At 45.0% G+C, this 17117-nt stretch overlaps 2 protein-coding genes; one reads left to right on the plus strand and one right to left on the minus strand.

Annotated features, from left to right (window-relative positions):
- Positions 1 to 4499: 4499 nt before the first annotated feature.
- On the plus strand, positions 4500 to 8854 carry GSTUM_00000060001 (uncharacterized protein; the record flags this gene model as incomplete). XM_002835294.2 has 5 exons in its annotated part: positions 4500 to 5052; positions 5100 to 5171; positions 5231 to 5449; positions 5503 to 7641; positions 7719 to 8854. 5 exons carry the CDS (start codon positions 4500 to 4502, stop codon positions 7757 to 7759), a joined length of 3024 nt encoding a protein of 1007 aa, XP_002835340.1. The 3' UTR covers positions 7760 to 8854.
- Positions 8855 to 9554: 700 nt separating this feature from the next.
- GSTUM_00000062001 (uncharacterized protein) lies at positions 9555 to 11097 on the minus strand (the record flags this gene model as incomplete). XM_002835295.2 has 4 exons in its annotated part: positions 10558 to 11097; positions 10442 to 10476; positions 9983 to 10289; positions 9555 to 9868 (listed from the first exon to the last, which is right to left on the minus strand). Exons 1-4 carry the CDS (start codon positions 10712 to 10714, stop codon positions 9555 to 9557), a joined length of 813 nt encoding a protein of 270 aa, XP_002835341.1. The 5' UTR covers positions 10715 to 11097.
- Positions 11098 to 17117: the final 6020 nt, after the last annotated feature.

Consider the following 17117-nt stretch of genomic DNA (forward strand, 5'->3'; position numbering starts at 1 on the left):
GCGTTAACGGTGCTTGTCCCAGGCAAGAGGTATCCGAAAACAGGGGGGGGGTGTATACGAGTACCAGTATTCTGTATTGGCGCCTGGATACGCATAGATTTTTTACTTGTACAAGTACGGTACAGTACCATAATTACCTCCCAATCCCTGTTTTCGGGTATGATACTTCTTGCCTGGGACAAGCACTACCGGCACTGCATCCTCGCGACCTGATACTCTTCCCGGCAGGTTGACCAGGCACTATTTGAGCACGGTACCGGTGCTCGCATATTAGGGCACGGAGCTCTAATCTACTCGTAATCATGAGATTGCTGTCAATCCCCCCTTTCCTTTGTGCTGGCTCGACCAGGCTCGGCGATCCCCACATTTCACCCTTTGCCTTTGTTTTTGTTTTCAACGGTTTGCGTCCTTCTTTGTCCCCATCGAGAAACGGTTCTAGATCCTGGCACTTCGGTCGAGTTGGTCATCTTAGATCTGTGGGGATTACGGTGTGGACCCTGGCGGGCGCTGAAATATTATGCCGGTATCGTGCTCCGCAGTCAAGAACGTTGCCGCAAAAATCACTCGGTTGTGGGTGGGAAAGAATGACAGTCGCCAATTTAGCGCACCAGCACCCTCACCCTCACCCATCAAATCCATTCAGACTTAAATACCGGTGATATCTTTCCCATAGTCTATTGTGCTATTTTCCCCCACCCCACCATCTCTTTTTTGCGGTTTTCATCATTATCATCATGGCTGCAATCATCATCGTCACAGTCTCACCCTTATATGAATCCCATCGCTGGCCATGGATTTGTGTTTTGTCATATCATACAAGTGCAGCTCCATGCCTCAATCTTAGCGACTGCCCTAAATGGAAGGCACCAGCTACCTTCCTCCAACCCTTTGAAACATTACGAACTGCGAAACATTATTGCAACCCCGTCATTACCTATCAAATGCAATATCGTACAAGCGCAGGAATTGGGGGCTTAAACGAAGCCTGCGGTATCCGATCAGCATACAGTATGGATGCCCTGCCATCAAAATAAGGGTAGAGTGTGGTACGGCGCACCAACCTTATACTTCCTTGGAAGGTCATTTGACAATTTTGAACGTGAGAGATACAGCCAAGGAATGCCGGGCAAATACCAGTACTTATAGAGAAGACTGCTTAGAACTTCTCTTGTCCATGTGTTTGGATAAAGAATTCAATAGCATTGCCCTTTCAAAAGTAACTCCAGCCGGGGTTTAAGTTAGTAGGCTACGATGGATGGGGTAGCTGAGTCTCTAATAATAATTATGATTATTGTTCCCGGTTGTGCACCCGAGTTTTGCTGGGGTGTTAACGGTAGCACCCGTACGCACAATGTCAGCCGTATTCCCAAAGTCCCCCCCTTTTCCTCCTTTTCTTTTCTTTTTTTTTTACTGCAGTGCGATTGTTGGAGAATTGTTTTCGCGAGTGAATTTGTTCTCGAGCAATCGATTATTTTTCTTTTCTTCCTTCCATACAGTATACAGTATCCCTACAGTACAGTACAGTACTCGAGTACTCGTATCGTGTGTAGTACTGGTGGAATTGATCTCTCTCGTTCTCAATGCGTGTTTGGCTGGTGGTGGTGTGTGCGCCCACCGTGCTCAAATCCATGTAGCCTGATGTAGGTACAGTACAGTGCAGCACACAAGGACTTGTTTCGGCAGCCCCCTCTCCTTCACACTTTGATGTTCAGTTCCTCTCTCTCCGCATCACGACTTTGATGGACCACACACACATACACACTAGGATAAATTTATGATATTAAACACACGTTTGCTTACCGTAATTTTTATTGCGAGCCCTGCGCTTGGGAGTCATTTGTTTTCGGAGTGCGCCTGTCTGCAGGCCGGGGTCGCTCAACCTACCCCCAGGATGCGGTACCGTACTGTTGCTACAAGTGCCATGGGGCTTGAGATCTATGTTCACAGAGCGCATCAAATTTCTTCGATTCAATTCACAGCCTACCAGAGATCGTACTTGTAGTTCATGAATGAGGTGGTGATTTCTTATTTTATTTTTCCTTGCTTTTTCCCGTTTGGCACCTTATCATACATTTTATTTTCTTTCCCACCTTCTTTCTTTTCACTCGGCCTTTTTTCCCCCTCGTTTGGAGCACAGCACAGCACAGCACGGCGATCTCTTTTTTTCTCCCCTTTTTTCTTTTTCTTTCTTCCTCTTCTGCTCCAGTACGAGTACCGGTGGCATGTGTAAGGTTATATTAATTGCATGGCATTTGAGTCGAGTTGTTTGGGGTGGCGTGCTATGTGTTGTGGAGAAATGGGGAACCACGACATCTGTGATGGAGAATCTGTTTCCCCTGATTGATTAGAGCTCGGTACTCGTATCAGCACGTATTGCAGGTTGTAATATACTCTGCATACAGAGCACCCTAGATCGACGGTCAAGCCGAGATACTCGCACCGTAACACTGGGCACCACATCTTATTGTTTTTACTCGTACAGAATTTGGTTACCAAATCTCCAGGAAGTGAACACATCCGGGACCCGGGGAACGGGGGAATGTTGACAGGACAAGTAAAAGGGAGAGATAATCACAGCGGGCATAGTATGAGTGAGATGAGATATATTTTAAACGGGTCGAGAGAATGAATAGTATGAAAGGAATAGTCTATATCTACCGGTATACTCTACGGTCGGTGCCCAAAAGACCGTTTGTCCCCAAACGGGCCAAGCGAAAGGGGGAGTATAAGATGGGGAGATAATACTACACTTGTAGTGTAAACCATCTAAATCTCTGACCGTCTTGTTTTGTTTATTTGGATGGATTGATTTAGGCGAAGTGAACGGGGAGAAGCAAAGATTGTAGCAGGGATAAGTGTGCAGTTACTTACTTACTGTGCACGTCTAGAGAATTCTCATGATTGTTGTATATATATATATATATATATATATCTGTGTGTGTGTGTATACGCTTTTTTTGTATTTTATGACATTCTGTCCAAGATGCATGTAGGTATGAGTGCACAAGTATCGCCATCGATAGTAATACGATATTATGATATTATCTACCGTACTTGTTTGGTGGTCGTGATTTTTCGCTGTGATGATTTCTCTGCGCAGACCGCCGTACCGTATCGTACTTAGAATTGCTGCGGCAGCGCTTTCGACCAACTTCGCGCAGAGGGCTCACAACCTCCACTCTCCCTCCACTCAGGCACCCACGCTCTCTCAATCGACACTCCCTTCCCTTTCCCTCCTTCTTTCCCTCACCTTTCTCCCAGTTGCCTGCTCCGACCGTCCTGAGCCTTCGCTCGCTCGCTTGCGCACCTGGTTCTGGTTTTCGTCGTCCTCACTTCCTTTGCCCTCCGTCCTTTCCTCTCCTCCTCCTAACTCCACGCACACACACTCGCTCATCCGTTTTTACCCTACTCGCTCTGGTGTGCCCTACCCTCCCAGCCGTAGCGTATTTACACAGCATCTCCGCGTCGCCCCTGTCAGCCGCCGGCTGCTGGAGAGACCTCTCACTTGCTCCATACACACGCTCCCCTCAGCTCTCATTCTTCGCAACCTCACACCCCCTCCCCTCTTGTTCTCAACCTTCTTACCCCCCTCCCCAATTCCTGTTTTAATAACTTGCTGCCTCAACCGTTATTATTACCACTCAAAACCTCGAGCATCTGGTAGCCTCTTATCCAACAGGTCTGGTTATTCTTCGAAACCCAGAGAGGCTACTCGAAGCTACGCCAACCTCCATCCCTTTCCCTATTGCTCGGCACCAACCTCCCCTACCGTAGTGGTTCGTCTACTCCACTCATCCGCTTTCCCTCCGTTTCCTGGCATAGCTTTAAGGTTCCCTCTATAATATTTGCCTCCTCTCGTTTCCACGCTTCGCTGGCCGAATATTGGGTCTTGACCTATTCCTCATTTATCTCTCCTGGAGCTGAGTGTGAAACTTTTGTGTCCTACGCTCGTCACGTTTACTATCGGTACATTTTAGTCACCAATTACCTTCTCAGGTCAGACGGAGCAACACTGTTTGAACTATTGTGTGGTTACTTGATTTCTGGATTAGTATTTGCTGCTAAAAGATACTTGGTTCATTTGTCACTAGAGATTTATGACGTTGACCGTTGAAACGGGTGTTCCCCCGTCCCCAAGTCCGCAACAAGCAGCTTCTTGCCCGAGCAACCAGCCGAGCGGTTCTCGAAGACGGTATACCGTTGGATCTCCAACTTCTAGTCTCAAGCCAGTCGTTTATCCCCCTTCTCAACCTTCCCCACCATTTCTGCCTCTTTTACCCCCTAATACAGAACTTTCGCCCCATCCTCGCAGTTTCTCAACCGAGCAGCGCACGAACGCTAGAGGCAGTTCGCCATCGTCACGAGCAACTCGCCGTCAGGTTTCAGCATCACCGGAGCGTGGTGGTCAATATAGATCGCAAGGGATTGGTGGTTCTTGGTTGGGGAATGGGCGGAAAAATTACGGGCAACAGTCTGGAGCAAAGTATATCTTGCCAACAATGGCTGGAAGGAGGAACGAGTCTGGACCGCCGATGACGCTATCTCATGCACGGCCTCCTTTTAAAAACCAGAGGGCAAGTTCATCAGCCCAATCCAATTCGTTGCCTTCTACACCAAACCACCATCCTCGTCAGGCTAATGGAGCTTCTCGGAGCCCTTCACCAACGTCTGCTCTTGATTCGCCAAGGTCGGCGGCATCAGAGCCACTAATTCCATCTATCCAGAAGGCGCCAGTGGTATCGCCTAGAACATGTATTTATGAGACAGGGCTGGCTAACATCCGAAGGCGGATGCCATACTCTTTGGGAATCGACAAGCTTGGAAACGAGAAGCCAAAAGCCGAAAGGCTGTCTGTCGAACAGGAAGGGAAATTTACGGAAGATATAAAGAGTTTATTCGAGACATTGAAGCCGAGCGAAGCTAGCGGGGATCGGAGGCGGAGATTTTTGGAAAAACTTGAGAGGTTGCTGAATAGGGAGTGGCCAGGTCATGATATACAAGTGCACGCTTTTGGATCAACTGAGAATCACCTTTGCATGATTGATTCAGATAGTATGTTCCTATTCACAGTCCGGTAGTACTAGGCTAACCTTGTGCAGTTGATGTGTGTATAAAGACTAGTTGGGATGGACTCAAGTCGACATGTTACTTGGCAGCGAGGCTTGCTAAATGTTTGTTCTTCGGATTATATTGTTTTGATAAGAAGGCGGCGATCTAATGAGTATCATAGGTGGCATGGAACGGGTGGTTTGTGTGCCTGGAGCCAAGGTTCCAATCGTAAAGATCTGGGACCCTGAGTATCAGGTTGCATGTGACATGAATGTCAACAGCACTTTGGCCTTGGATAATACTAAGATGATTAAAACCTATGTTGAGATTGATGAGCGGGTTCGACCGCTTGCCATGATCATCAAACATTGGACAAAAAAACGGGTATTAAACGATGCTGGTGAGTTTGAACTTGGTATTACCCACCCGAATAAATTCTGACACATGGTGTAGCTGGCGGTGGAACCTTGAGCTCCTACACCTGGATTTGTATGATTTTAAACTTCCTACAGACTAGAGATCCACCTATCCTGCCCGCTTTACATCAAAGACCCCACAAGAAACGGCCCCCTATAAACGGTGTTGATATATCTTTCGATGACGATATCGAGACATTAAAGGGGTTTGGGCACAATAACAAGGAAACCTTAGGGGAGCTGCTTTTTGCCTTTTTCAAAAAGTACGGGCACGAGCTAGATTATGAGAAGAGGGTCATATCAGTCCGCCATGGAAAGCTTCTGTCTAAGGAAGAAAAGAATTGGCAGTACCTTCAGAATAACCGACTCTGTGTTGAGGAACCATTCAACTTTACTCGAAATCTGGGAAACACAGCTGATGACTCGTCAGTTCGCGGGCTTCATCTGGAATTCAGGAGGGCGCATAAGATACTATCGGAGGATGCAGACTTGGCTGCTGTTTGTGAGCAGTACGAGTTCCCTCCCGGGGAGCCCCATACATCAGTACCGATCCAGCAGCCGGTGCATCGCCCTGTTACCCTCACCCGTGGTTACCCTAACCACAAGTCACGGGGAGGATATAATAATAGAGGCAATCGGCCGCAACACTATATGAATGGTAACCGGAATGGCAACCGGAAGCCTGGTAACAACAATTATAACAATCATTCTAACAATGTTCCTCTTCAGCATCGCTATCTGTCACCTGAGATATTCGGATATGTCCAGACTCCACAGGAGCAACTGTTGGCTTTGCAAGCTCAATTTCACCATGCACGTGTAGCCCAGGCTCAGCTCGCGCAAGCTCACGTTCACGCTCAGTTGCATGGGCAACAGACTCAGACCCAGAGTTCTAGTGCCTCTACTAATGCCCATGGATCTGCACTGACACCCCAAGACTTTGCAGCTATGGGTACTTTATCGTCCTATGCATATTTTGCGCAACTCTGGGGGATGAATTACTACTACCCTTCCGCACCTTTACATAGTGAACTCCCAACACAGATGGCTCCACAGGTGGCGACTGGAATGAATGAGTCTAGGCAGCGGGCTGGCCAGCGGCGGCATAACGGGTATAGTGCGGGATCAAGATCCCAGTCTCAACCTCCCCCATTATCTGAAGTGTATTCGGTGCCAAGTTATGGTCGTGGGGGGTCATCTGCAACAGGCGTTACTGGTTCGGAGGGTGATGATTTTGCCGACCATTCTTCCAACGGAAACCCAGCAACCCCCCCCGAGGAGGAGCCGGACGAGTACGTTGGTTACTATGCATATGGTGGGTCACTGCAGAGTGCCCCGGCGGTTGTTGACTCGGTCGGTGAAGAGGAGGAGCCCTTTATAGAGCAAAAGTCTATTGTTGATCGTCAGTCAATTTCACTTGGTAGCCCAGGCTCATTTGAGGATCGTGGGCCAGTCATTGTCAATGGATCCATCTCGACATCTTCAGTTCCATATCCCGATACTCCATATTCAGGCCTTCCGCTCCCTTCCGAAGAGCTGTATCAGTACGACGGACTTATGTCAGGTGTAGACCCGGGCGGGTCTGAGAGATCTGGCGACAAATCTCTGGGTACGGAGGCCATCAAGAACGATACGTCTTCCCTCGCCCAGAAGCTCCTCGAGGTGCATATTCAAGCAGCCGTCGGAGGCCCTGAGGCAGGGCTTACCGGTTCTGCTCAAACATATACCAATGGTCCGTCTTCGGCGAGTGTCTCTACGTCGAGTCTCCTTTCTTCACCCCAAAACACGCAGCCGTCCCAAGTGACGTCTGACGACGATGTGGACACTTCCGTTTCCCCTAGGCTGTCGCCTAACTTGCGCCAACGCGCGGCCAGGGAGCAACTTCTGTGGAGCAATGCTAGGGTTCCACCTGCCGATAATACTAACTCCAAGACGGCTGGCGCTTCACAGGCAGACCTTGCCCCACCTCTGACACCTGTGCCTGAGGTTCGGTCTCCATCCCCCACACCTGCGCCAATATCGGTACCAGCCCCAGTGCTGGCTCCAGCGAAGAGGGAATCTAGCAGCACTTTACCGCCAAAGTCTGGACATAATGGGCATAGTGGAAGGAGAAGTGGCAGAAATCATTCTGCACAGGTACCTCCCACTCCAGCAGATAAGTCGTCCAAGAGTTCTGGTGGGTCTAGGGGCAACGGGAGCGGCAATAACCCCAAGCAAAACTCTGGGACCAAGTCTGACTCAAAAGCATTCAAGTTGCGGAAGACCAAAAAGAGGAACTCACCCAAAACAAATGATTCTCCTCCTGTTAATGAAGCGGACCGGAAGGGTGGATAGGCTGACTCTTCCCTCTTTTCTTCCACACTTCGCCTAGTTGCCAGGTGTTTGGGGGTAAAGTTGAGTTTGTACGATGGAATTGTCGATACATGACAAAAAGTGATGACTCTGGCGCAGGAGTGTAATCGATTGTTTTTCCTTAACTCTATTTGCAGTTGGCCCCTGTTTTGTGCTTTTTCTTTTGTTTTTGCACTCGGGATTAACGGTGGTGGGTTTTCAGAATGCGTGATTTTTACTTTTCTTCCCTAGCATTTCTTTTTTGCCCCCTTTCCCCGTGCTATTTCAGAATCAATGTGGGTTTCTTGGTCTGTTATATCTTATTAATACGGAAACGGGATTGATCCATGGCAACTGCATTGTCCATATCATTTTTATCCCTAGTTTTTTTGTATTCCCACTTCACTCCCTTTCCCACTGGCTTATTTTTGAATTTTTCCTTTTTTTTGACGTTTTGCGTTATTTCGGGGCTTACTTTATAAACAAACACTTTTTTTTTTCTTTCCGTTTTCACTTTCCGTTTTCACTTTTTTCCCTTCTTGTTTTTGCTTTTTCACGTGACGAGGAAAGGTAGCCTGTGGAATTGGATGCAGCAGCAAAGGAAGAAAAGGCTCAGGAATTTGTAAAGAACAGTTTTCTTCTTCAGTTGCTTTCATTTCCTTCATTTATCCTTGTATCACCATAACGAACAACCAGGCACAACAAAAGGCTTTCTCGCCCTCAACAGAGAGAAATTGCCTAAAGCATCATCGTCACTATGGCAGAGAGGGCCGCGAATTTCTCTCTATTTTTTTTATCCCCTTTCAGTTTCTATAAAAAAAAAATTCCATTGACAGTGTTTCTTTTGTCTTTAAATTTTTTTTTTTTTGCTCACTTATAGGGCCTTTTATACTCTTATACACCGGGTTTTTCTCTTCCTTTTTATTGCGTTTTTGCTAATTTTTTACCATGGGATGGAGCGGATGCGGATGGATTGGTGTCTTGTTTGGGAGTCTTTTGCTTTTGTTTCCATTTTATTTATATATATATATATATATATTACATCTGACTTTTACTTACGTTACCTGTCCATTAGCACCGTAGTCTTTTATTTTGTGCTTTTTTTTTTTTTTTTTTTAACTTTTCTTCCCGTCATTTTTCATTTGTATTAGAAGTTGTAGATGGTCTTTGATTGAATTGAAATGGTTGGATGGAAATGGGGAACATTGGTGGGAGGGGAGTGTATGTGTATATGGATGGTATCATAGTCAATGGTAGAGCGGGTTGAACGGGGGAAATGAGACTTGTGTGTTTGGGATGGGAAGAGGAAAAGTTGTGGAAAATAATTTTCCGCCTTTGATATTATTGATCGGGGGGGAGGGGGGGGTGATATAGGTTTTCGGGTGATCCGCCTTGTTCCGGGGACGGGTGCGTACGGTGCGGCACGCTGCAGATCGTTGGTGCCCGGGAAAGCGTGCCCGGTTGCGTCGACTTGGGACTTGCGGTCATGCTTAAGTTAAACAAGGACACAGCCTACGGTGTTTTCACCGGATCGTTTCCATAGCATGTATGTATGATAGTGTTGATTTGTCGTACCAGTCTATATTAGATTTATCCTAATGATAGTTCGTAGACAATGTCATGATGCTAGTATGTAATATAAATTTTATATACATTTGAGAAACCATGTAACGGATGTATACAGCGGGGGAATCAAGGGGGGGGAAGAAGAAGAAGAAAAAAAGAAGAAAAAAAAGACATTCAGTGACTGGCAGTAGGCTAGACGTCCTGTTTTAGTTCCACTTCTTGATTATTACTACCAGCAGTGCTCGCCATATCGCTGCCGTGGGGTTTCTCGCCGACGGATTCAGACAACGCTGTTGCTACCGTCGAGATAGCACCTGCCTCCTTCTCCGCCTTGCGCTGCTTCCGAGTGCGGAATAGCCATACCCAGTGCGAGATGAATATCCCGGATTCGAGGAGGATGACGACGAGGTATAGCACCCCACCGAGGTAATCGAAGGTATTTTGCGCGACGAGGCTCATGATGGAGAAGAGCGCTCCAAGCCAGTCTATCGACAAGAAGACGAAATCTATCCTCCGCCCCAACCCACGTCCCTATTAGCCTAGCCCTAGCCCGCACCCCCCCTCACCTCTCATTCACCAGCACATCCAATTCCAAAAGAGAGAAAAAAAAAAGAACTGACCAATCCCAACAACCCTCCCCCGCCTCTTCCAGATCTCGAAATAGGGCGGAATCAAGCCTGCAGCCAGCAGTATTGATGCTATAATGCCAACGACTAACATGGGCCACTCGGTGCCGCGGTCGTAGATTGGCTGCAGGGTGAGGATCAGCGCGACTTCGGTGCCCGCACAGGCAATGGCCACCGCGAGGGCTATCAGGCTGGAGGACCAGACGGCCCAGCCGGAGGAGTAGTGAAGGCATTGCGCCCAGGAGATTAGGGAGAGGGAGGCAAAGACTTGGGGTTGTATTTGGATGGGGATGTTGAGGTTCTTGGATAAGATTGTTGTTAGCTGAGGAGTGATTGGTGGGGGAGGGGGGAAGGGTTGTTGGTTGGTTGGTTAGGGTAATTGGGTATTATAGAATGGTTATCATCTATGAGTACTGTACTGGTACAGTACAAGTGACTAATTTTATATCATACCTGAATAACTGCGTAAGCTCCGAATGGAACTCCGGCTATAACAAACAGCACACATCCAACTCAGTAATCGAACGAAATGGATTTTTGACAAGCTGCAAGAAGCGTCCGGGACATACCAAAACCCCAGACCAACATCATTATCCCTGGCAATCCCTCCGTCGACTTATTCCTATAATTGAACCATATCTGCGGAATCAACTGGATGCACCAGAGCACCGTCCCTATGGTCCCCAGGACATTGGCCGCTGGGGGAATGGACTCCTGCGCAGGCATGCTTTCTTCTTCTCTGCTATGTTAAATTTATCACCGAATTGTCGATCGATATTTATAAACGCTGTTGGGTGGTGGTGGTGCTGTTGAATGAACTAATAAGCAGACAAGCTTGCTAGCTGGCAGAAGAAAGGTCTTTTGCTGTGTGGACTATTTGGTTGGTTGGTTGGGTGGGTTGGTGGGAGCGTGTGGTAGCGGTGACGACAAAATCAAGAAAGAAGGAGATCAGCCGAACAAAAGGGAGAAGGCTTCCTGGAGGCTATATAACCCAAGCCTGTAGAAAGGGCTCTCACTTTTTTCCTTCCTCCTCCTCTTCTTCGTCTTCCTTTTCGAGGCGTGGGCGGGCGGTAACGGCAATGTGCTTGCGGGCATGGTTGGTATGGCAGGTATGGTTTATAGCTCCCAGACACAAAGTCATCATCGATAGGTGAAAACATAAAGCCAAAATCATCCGAATTTGACCGCCAACTAAAAATCCGCAGCAGCAAGTTCGTTCGAGAAACCCCCCCCCCCTTCATGCGAGTCATTACAAAAAATGCTGGCTGTGTGGGTGGGTACCCGTAGCCAATGAAACTTGGCGACTTAATATGTCTCTTTAGCTGCGATTGATTTTCAATTTCGTCCCTTGCACGAGTCATCATGCCGAGTTGTCGGGATTTGTACGATATCATACTCTACTATGTGTACTGTACCCGCGGAAAAAGGTACCCATTTTGAAAGAAGATTCCTAATTTCCCATAAATTTAAGCCTATGATACTACTACTACCGTAACCAACAAACTCTGGATGTGCCTGATTCAGCTGACTTTTTTTATTTTATAATATATATATATTGCGAAGTCCGTACCACCACCGCCCGATAACCCGATGTACAGTACTGTACGGTACTTGTATACCCAATTGAGGTGGACCTACCTTACCCACTACCTACCTACCTACCTGGCCCTATGAGGTTGTGAAAATGGCCACTTTTAGGTTGTAAAAAAAAACGATGTATATACCTTTGGGAGGGGGGCCCCTTGTTACATAGGGCTATGATACTTGTACAATGCGGTTAATTGAATTCTCACATTTTCGTTACGGCATGTTTGTCAAGATGGGGGGGGGGTTTGCGGCGGTGGGGGTGGGGATTCCATTACTACTATTGGGTTAGCGCGAACCTTTCACAACCCCCTTGGAGGAACACGACAAGGATAGTTGCTTACGGTATTTATTATATAATTGTTTGAGAATGGATTGTGTGGAATCGGTCGGGCAACACCGGGTTTTTTTTGGGGAGAGAGAAGCTTAAACTTGGTTCAGTTGTCTTCACTTTGCCTTGGTATCATATATCATACTTACAGTTACTTGTATGGTATGATAGCATAATGCAAAAGGCCACCAATAACCCCCCCCACCTCGGGAGAAAAGAAAAGAGAGAAAAAAGAGAAAAAAAAGTCATGGCATTTACGTTCATAGTATGAGTACGGTACTGTATGTACTGTACGATACTGTGCAATGCATGCTCGTCTACGTACCGGTAATAGAGCTTTTCTGGAGTCCCGATTCGGTTGCGAACAGAAAATTTTTAAGTTTGCACAGACTAACCACTAAACCAAACAAGGAAGTTGTGTAACTGTGACATATATGAGAGAAAAATCAAGAGTACCAGAGTCTTTGATCAGGCATGTCAGGATCAAACCTCAATACCTCAACTCGAGATGGATCTTTCAAACATTGTGAATACAGTTCCGGAGGCAGAGTTTTATCCCCCAATCCAAGCCGCACGTTGAGACCGCAATACTCGGCAATCTGATGGTTTCGAGGCATGCAAAGCTCTCTGTACTATGATCAGCGATATCAATCTATACTCAGCACCATAGTGGTCAGCTGGAGAGTATTGAGAACAAGTGCGGAAGCAACTTGAAGAGAGGTGATATTACATTGGTTGAGATGCAGTGAAATTAAAGAGGAGGTTGATAGATTTAGTAAAGTTCAAAGAAAATCTGGTATAGAAAGAAACGGGGGGAGGATGTCAAATTGCCAACAATAAGTTCTAGCTGAATGAAAGTGACTTGATCAGATTGGCAGCACTATTAGAAAAGGTAATGGGATTAAAGGAGGATGTGAGAAAGGATAAAGAGGAGAAAACCGCAGCAAAAAGGAAGGCTGAGGAGGAGGAGCGAGACCGAGGACTTGTTATATGACTATTGGCAATGCAAGGAATGATAAGAACTGAGCAGTTAAGTTTGAATCATATCAAAAATGCATCCCTAAGTGCAAATCCTCAGTGAATCATCAGAAAACGTCGTCGATTATCAGAACATATTACTACATCTCCAGGAGGTGGTATCTTGAAAGAATGGGTGCCAGAGAATTCTGGAACAATAGCTGCCACTCCACCAATTCAACAGCATATATGTACACCTGAGTCTGTATTGTAGATGCCACTGATTTCTCCTACTCAGCAAGCTCATTGCTAAGTACCTGTCAATACATCCTCATCCTTCCAGAATCCTACCTGCCAAGTACTTCCAGTAGCAAAGCTTTCGTTGATGTTTTTGGAGCTAACTCAAGCTCAAGAAACAAAATGAGAAAAAGGTAAGGAGAAATTTAAGATGCAAATAGAGGCTATGGAGAATGAATTAATAGAGATTCAATGTAAGTTAAGAGAGTTATGTACAATTATGGAGGATATTCGGGCAGAATAGAGGTTTTTTGAGGTAATAGGAACTGAGAAAGAGGTATTCTGTCAATATTACTGTAACGATCCCTCCTTGGATAGTTAGTTCTTGGCGATGGGGAATGACACTTCTCTTCTTCTTCTGTTTCTTTCCTTAGTCTTATGATAGTGCTAGGCTACTGCCTATGTTATCAATAGTACAAGACCTTTGTCTTCTATCGGGAACGCCTATCATAAGCTTTCTCTAACTCTTCTGCATGAAGAGCTTTCCTTGGTGTAACGATAACATTGCAATAAAGATGAAGATCGTAAAGGTGTTTTATATTCGTTAAAGTAATAAGTAGGAACAGTACTTAGAACAAAGCGTGAAGAACCTATCCTCCTCGGCCGTGTTGACCTCCTTATATAGTGTTCTTCCCACCCATAGTCATGTGACCGAAAGTGGTCACATGCGCAAAACCAAATCATAACAAACTAATTATGTGACCAAAGTGGTCACATGCTTAAAATCCATGACCTCATAGCAAGGTCATGTGCGAAAACTCATAAACTAATTATAACATAATAAACAAGTCATATGTGTGAAACCCATGATATCATAACGAGGTCATGTGCAAAACATAAATCATATGTATAAGGCATACCTGCAAGGCATACTTGCAAGGCATACTTGCAAGGCATACTTGCCAGGTGCACATCCCCTGACTCATATTCGAGTCATGTGCGAGATATAACAAATCATAACATACTAAGTCATATGACCCAAATCAGTCATATACGCGAAACCATAAGATACCTATAACTCATAATCATGAGTTATGTGAAAACCTTTTCCGTGCTAAGCTATATTCATGACAATTACTTACCTTGTTGGAATTGATTTCTTCCTATCTGTACCTATGTAAACCAGAGATCTTTTTTCTTCATCTAACTTCTCCTATACGATTTTGACTTATCTTGTTCCTATAACTCCATCATTTTTGAAAATCCATTAACTAGTTTACAAATTCTTTTTCATTAATTATTTTTCAAGTAGTTTTCAAGAGTAGGAGGACAACAATTAAAGTAAAAGAAGGTTTCAGAGCCATACAAACAGATATGAATATTGGTGAAAATAGTAGCAATACTATACTGAATGCCAATAGGTGAAGAATAAATATGTTGTGTAGAAGAAAAGTCTAGTGCACTCCAAAGGCATACAATATCAGCAAAACCCCATTCAACTACCGTCTGGCATGATGACATTCTTCTATTAAATTCCTTTTCCTTCTTACTTAATTGAAAACCATCAAAGAGTAAAAGTGAAGCTGTAGATACAGGATAAGTGTAACGATCCCTCTTCGGATAGTTAGTGCTTGGCAACGGGGAACGATACTTCTCTTCCTGTCTTCTTCTTTCTTTGTGTCTTACGATAGCTCTAGGCCTCTGCCTACGTTACCGATAGTACAAGACTCTTGTCTTCTACCGGGAACGCCTATCATAAGCTTTCTCTAACTCTTCTTCGTAAAGCGCCTTCCTTGGCGTAACGATAACGTTGCAATAAAGATAAAGATCGTAAAGGTATTTTATATTCGTTAAAGTAATAAGTAGGAAAAGTACTTAGAACAAAGCGTGAAGAACCTATCTTCCTCGGCCGCATCGGCCTCCTTATATAGTGTTCTTCCCGCCTTTAGTCATGTGACCTAAAGTGGTCACATGTGCGAAACTAAATCATAACAAGCTAGTCATATGACCAAAGTGATCACATGCTCAAAACCCATGACCTCATAGCGAGATCATGTGCGAAACTCATAAACCAATCATAACGCAATAAACAAGTCATATGACTCGACTGAGTCATATGCACGAAACCCATGACATCATAATGAGGTCATGTGCGAAACATAAATCATATGCGCAAGGCTTACCCGTAAGGCATACTCGTAAGGCATACTCGTCAGGCGCATGTCCCATGACTCATACTTGAGCCATGTGCGAAAGCATCACAAATCCCACACATAACTAATCATATAACCCGAATAGGTCATATGCGTGAAACAATAACATACTTGTAACTCATAACCATGTGTTACGTGAAAACCCTTTTCTCGCTAAGCCACGTTCGTGACAATAAGCTGGATCTCCATAAAGGTAAAACGATGGTGCAAACTTTTGACATCTAGAAAGGAGTTTACTATTTGACATTAATGCATTATCATTCCTTCTTCCTTCAAATGGTTCCCATAGATGACAAATAATGCCATCCAATCCCTTTACAGCGGAGTATTTCATAGCATGTATATACTTATAGCCATTATAGCACTCCTTTTGCTGCTGGGTTGAATAGCAAATCTCTCGAATTGTGCAGTAAATAAATCTCCAGTATGCCTTCACGGGTGCTTCTTTAGCATGAATCTTAGAGGCAAAGAAGTCAAATTTCATAGTTGAAAGATATTCAGAAGCAAGTTGTAAGTTGAAATCATGTAACAAAAAGTGCCAATTCTGATAAATGAATGACAGAATTCAATTTACAGCCTCTGAAACTGTACCTGTAACGTGTTCGCAAGGTGCTAATCACGTTATCGGTAAAGATACGATAGTTGGCAGGTGGCCTGCTCTTCCAGAGAGGAGGCGAGAGCTGAGAACTAAAGGAGGCTTCGAGGATGTACTCAGGAACAAAGAAGTAACCGTTCAACCAAGTATATTGAAATACTGTCTGTCGAAGTCTGCCCTTTCTATCGTAGAAACAGGCGGTCTTTAAATACACAAATCTGTTCATGTCTTAACATGAACGAAACTAATTAAAAGGTATCAATCGATACACTTTGGTAAAACTCCTTAAGTATCAAAGCGATACTTAAAATAAAACATAAAACAAAACCAAGTATCAAACGATACTTAAAACTAACCAAGTATCAAAGCGATACTTAAAACAAAACATAAAACAAAACCAAGTATCAAACAATACTTAAAACTAACCAAGTATCAAAGCGATACTTAAAACAAAACATAAAACAAAACCAATAACCAAGTACCTGTACCGGTTACAGTACCAGGACTGTAGGGGAAAAAGATCACAAAGGTTTCTAGACGAGTTGGCCATGCTAAGCAGCAAAGGAGTAGAAAAAAAGATTCTTCACCAGACAGGTGTGCCCCCGAGGGTGTAGAAAATGTGGGAGGAAGGTCAAGTAATCTGGAGGTACACTTAAGGTTCTGTAGTGTAAACTGAGTAAGATGGTAAACATCATTGTCGGTTAGAGATTTTAAAGTATACTGGCGATAAGACTATCTAGCTAGTAGTTCCCAGCTGTTGCACTTGATAAGGCAAAGAAAGACCACTTCAGGAGTACATGCTTCCAAATATTCTGCTGTTTCTTGATTAATCATCGATAGGAGATGCCGAACTGATTCCAAGTTTGCCATCCTGTCTGTCTGGTATGGTTTCGGGGGGGGATGATTTCAGACTCAGATGCTGGAGAATTTTCAACTTATATGATGTTACTCCTATGATGATCCTTTCCTTCTCAGACCACTGCTCCTCATAAGTCTCTTACTGCCCCCCTTGATTAACTACATGGAGTATAGTCATAGGTCTGTGCAAACTTAAAAACTTTCTGTTCGCAACCGAATCGGGACTCCAGAAAAGCTCTAATAGCGCATCTATCATACAAAGTCATTGGGTTACGCTAACTTGACTACCCACTTTGTGACATCAGACTTTCCATGAGGTGTGCAAGCCCCGGCTGGGAATGCTTCTATGACGCG

This window comes from Tuber melanosporum (assembly GCF_000151645.1).
Source record: "Tuber melanosporum whole genome shotgun sequence assembly, scaffold_102, strain Mel28".
Taxonomy (NCBI): domain Eukaryota; kingdom Fungi; phylum Ascomycota; class Pezizomycetes; order Pezizales; family Tuberaceae; genus Tuber; species Tuber melanosporum.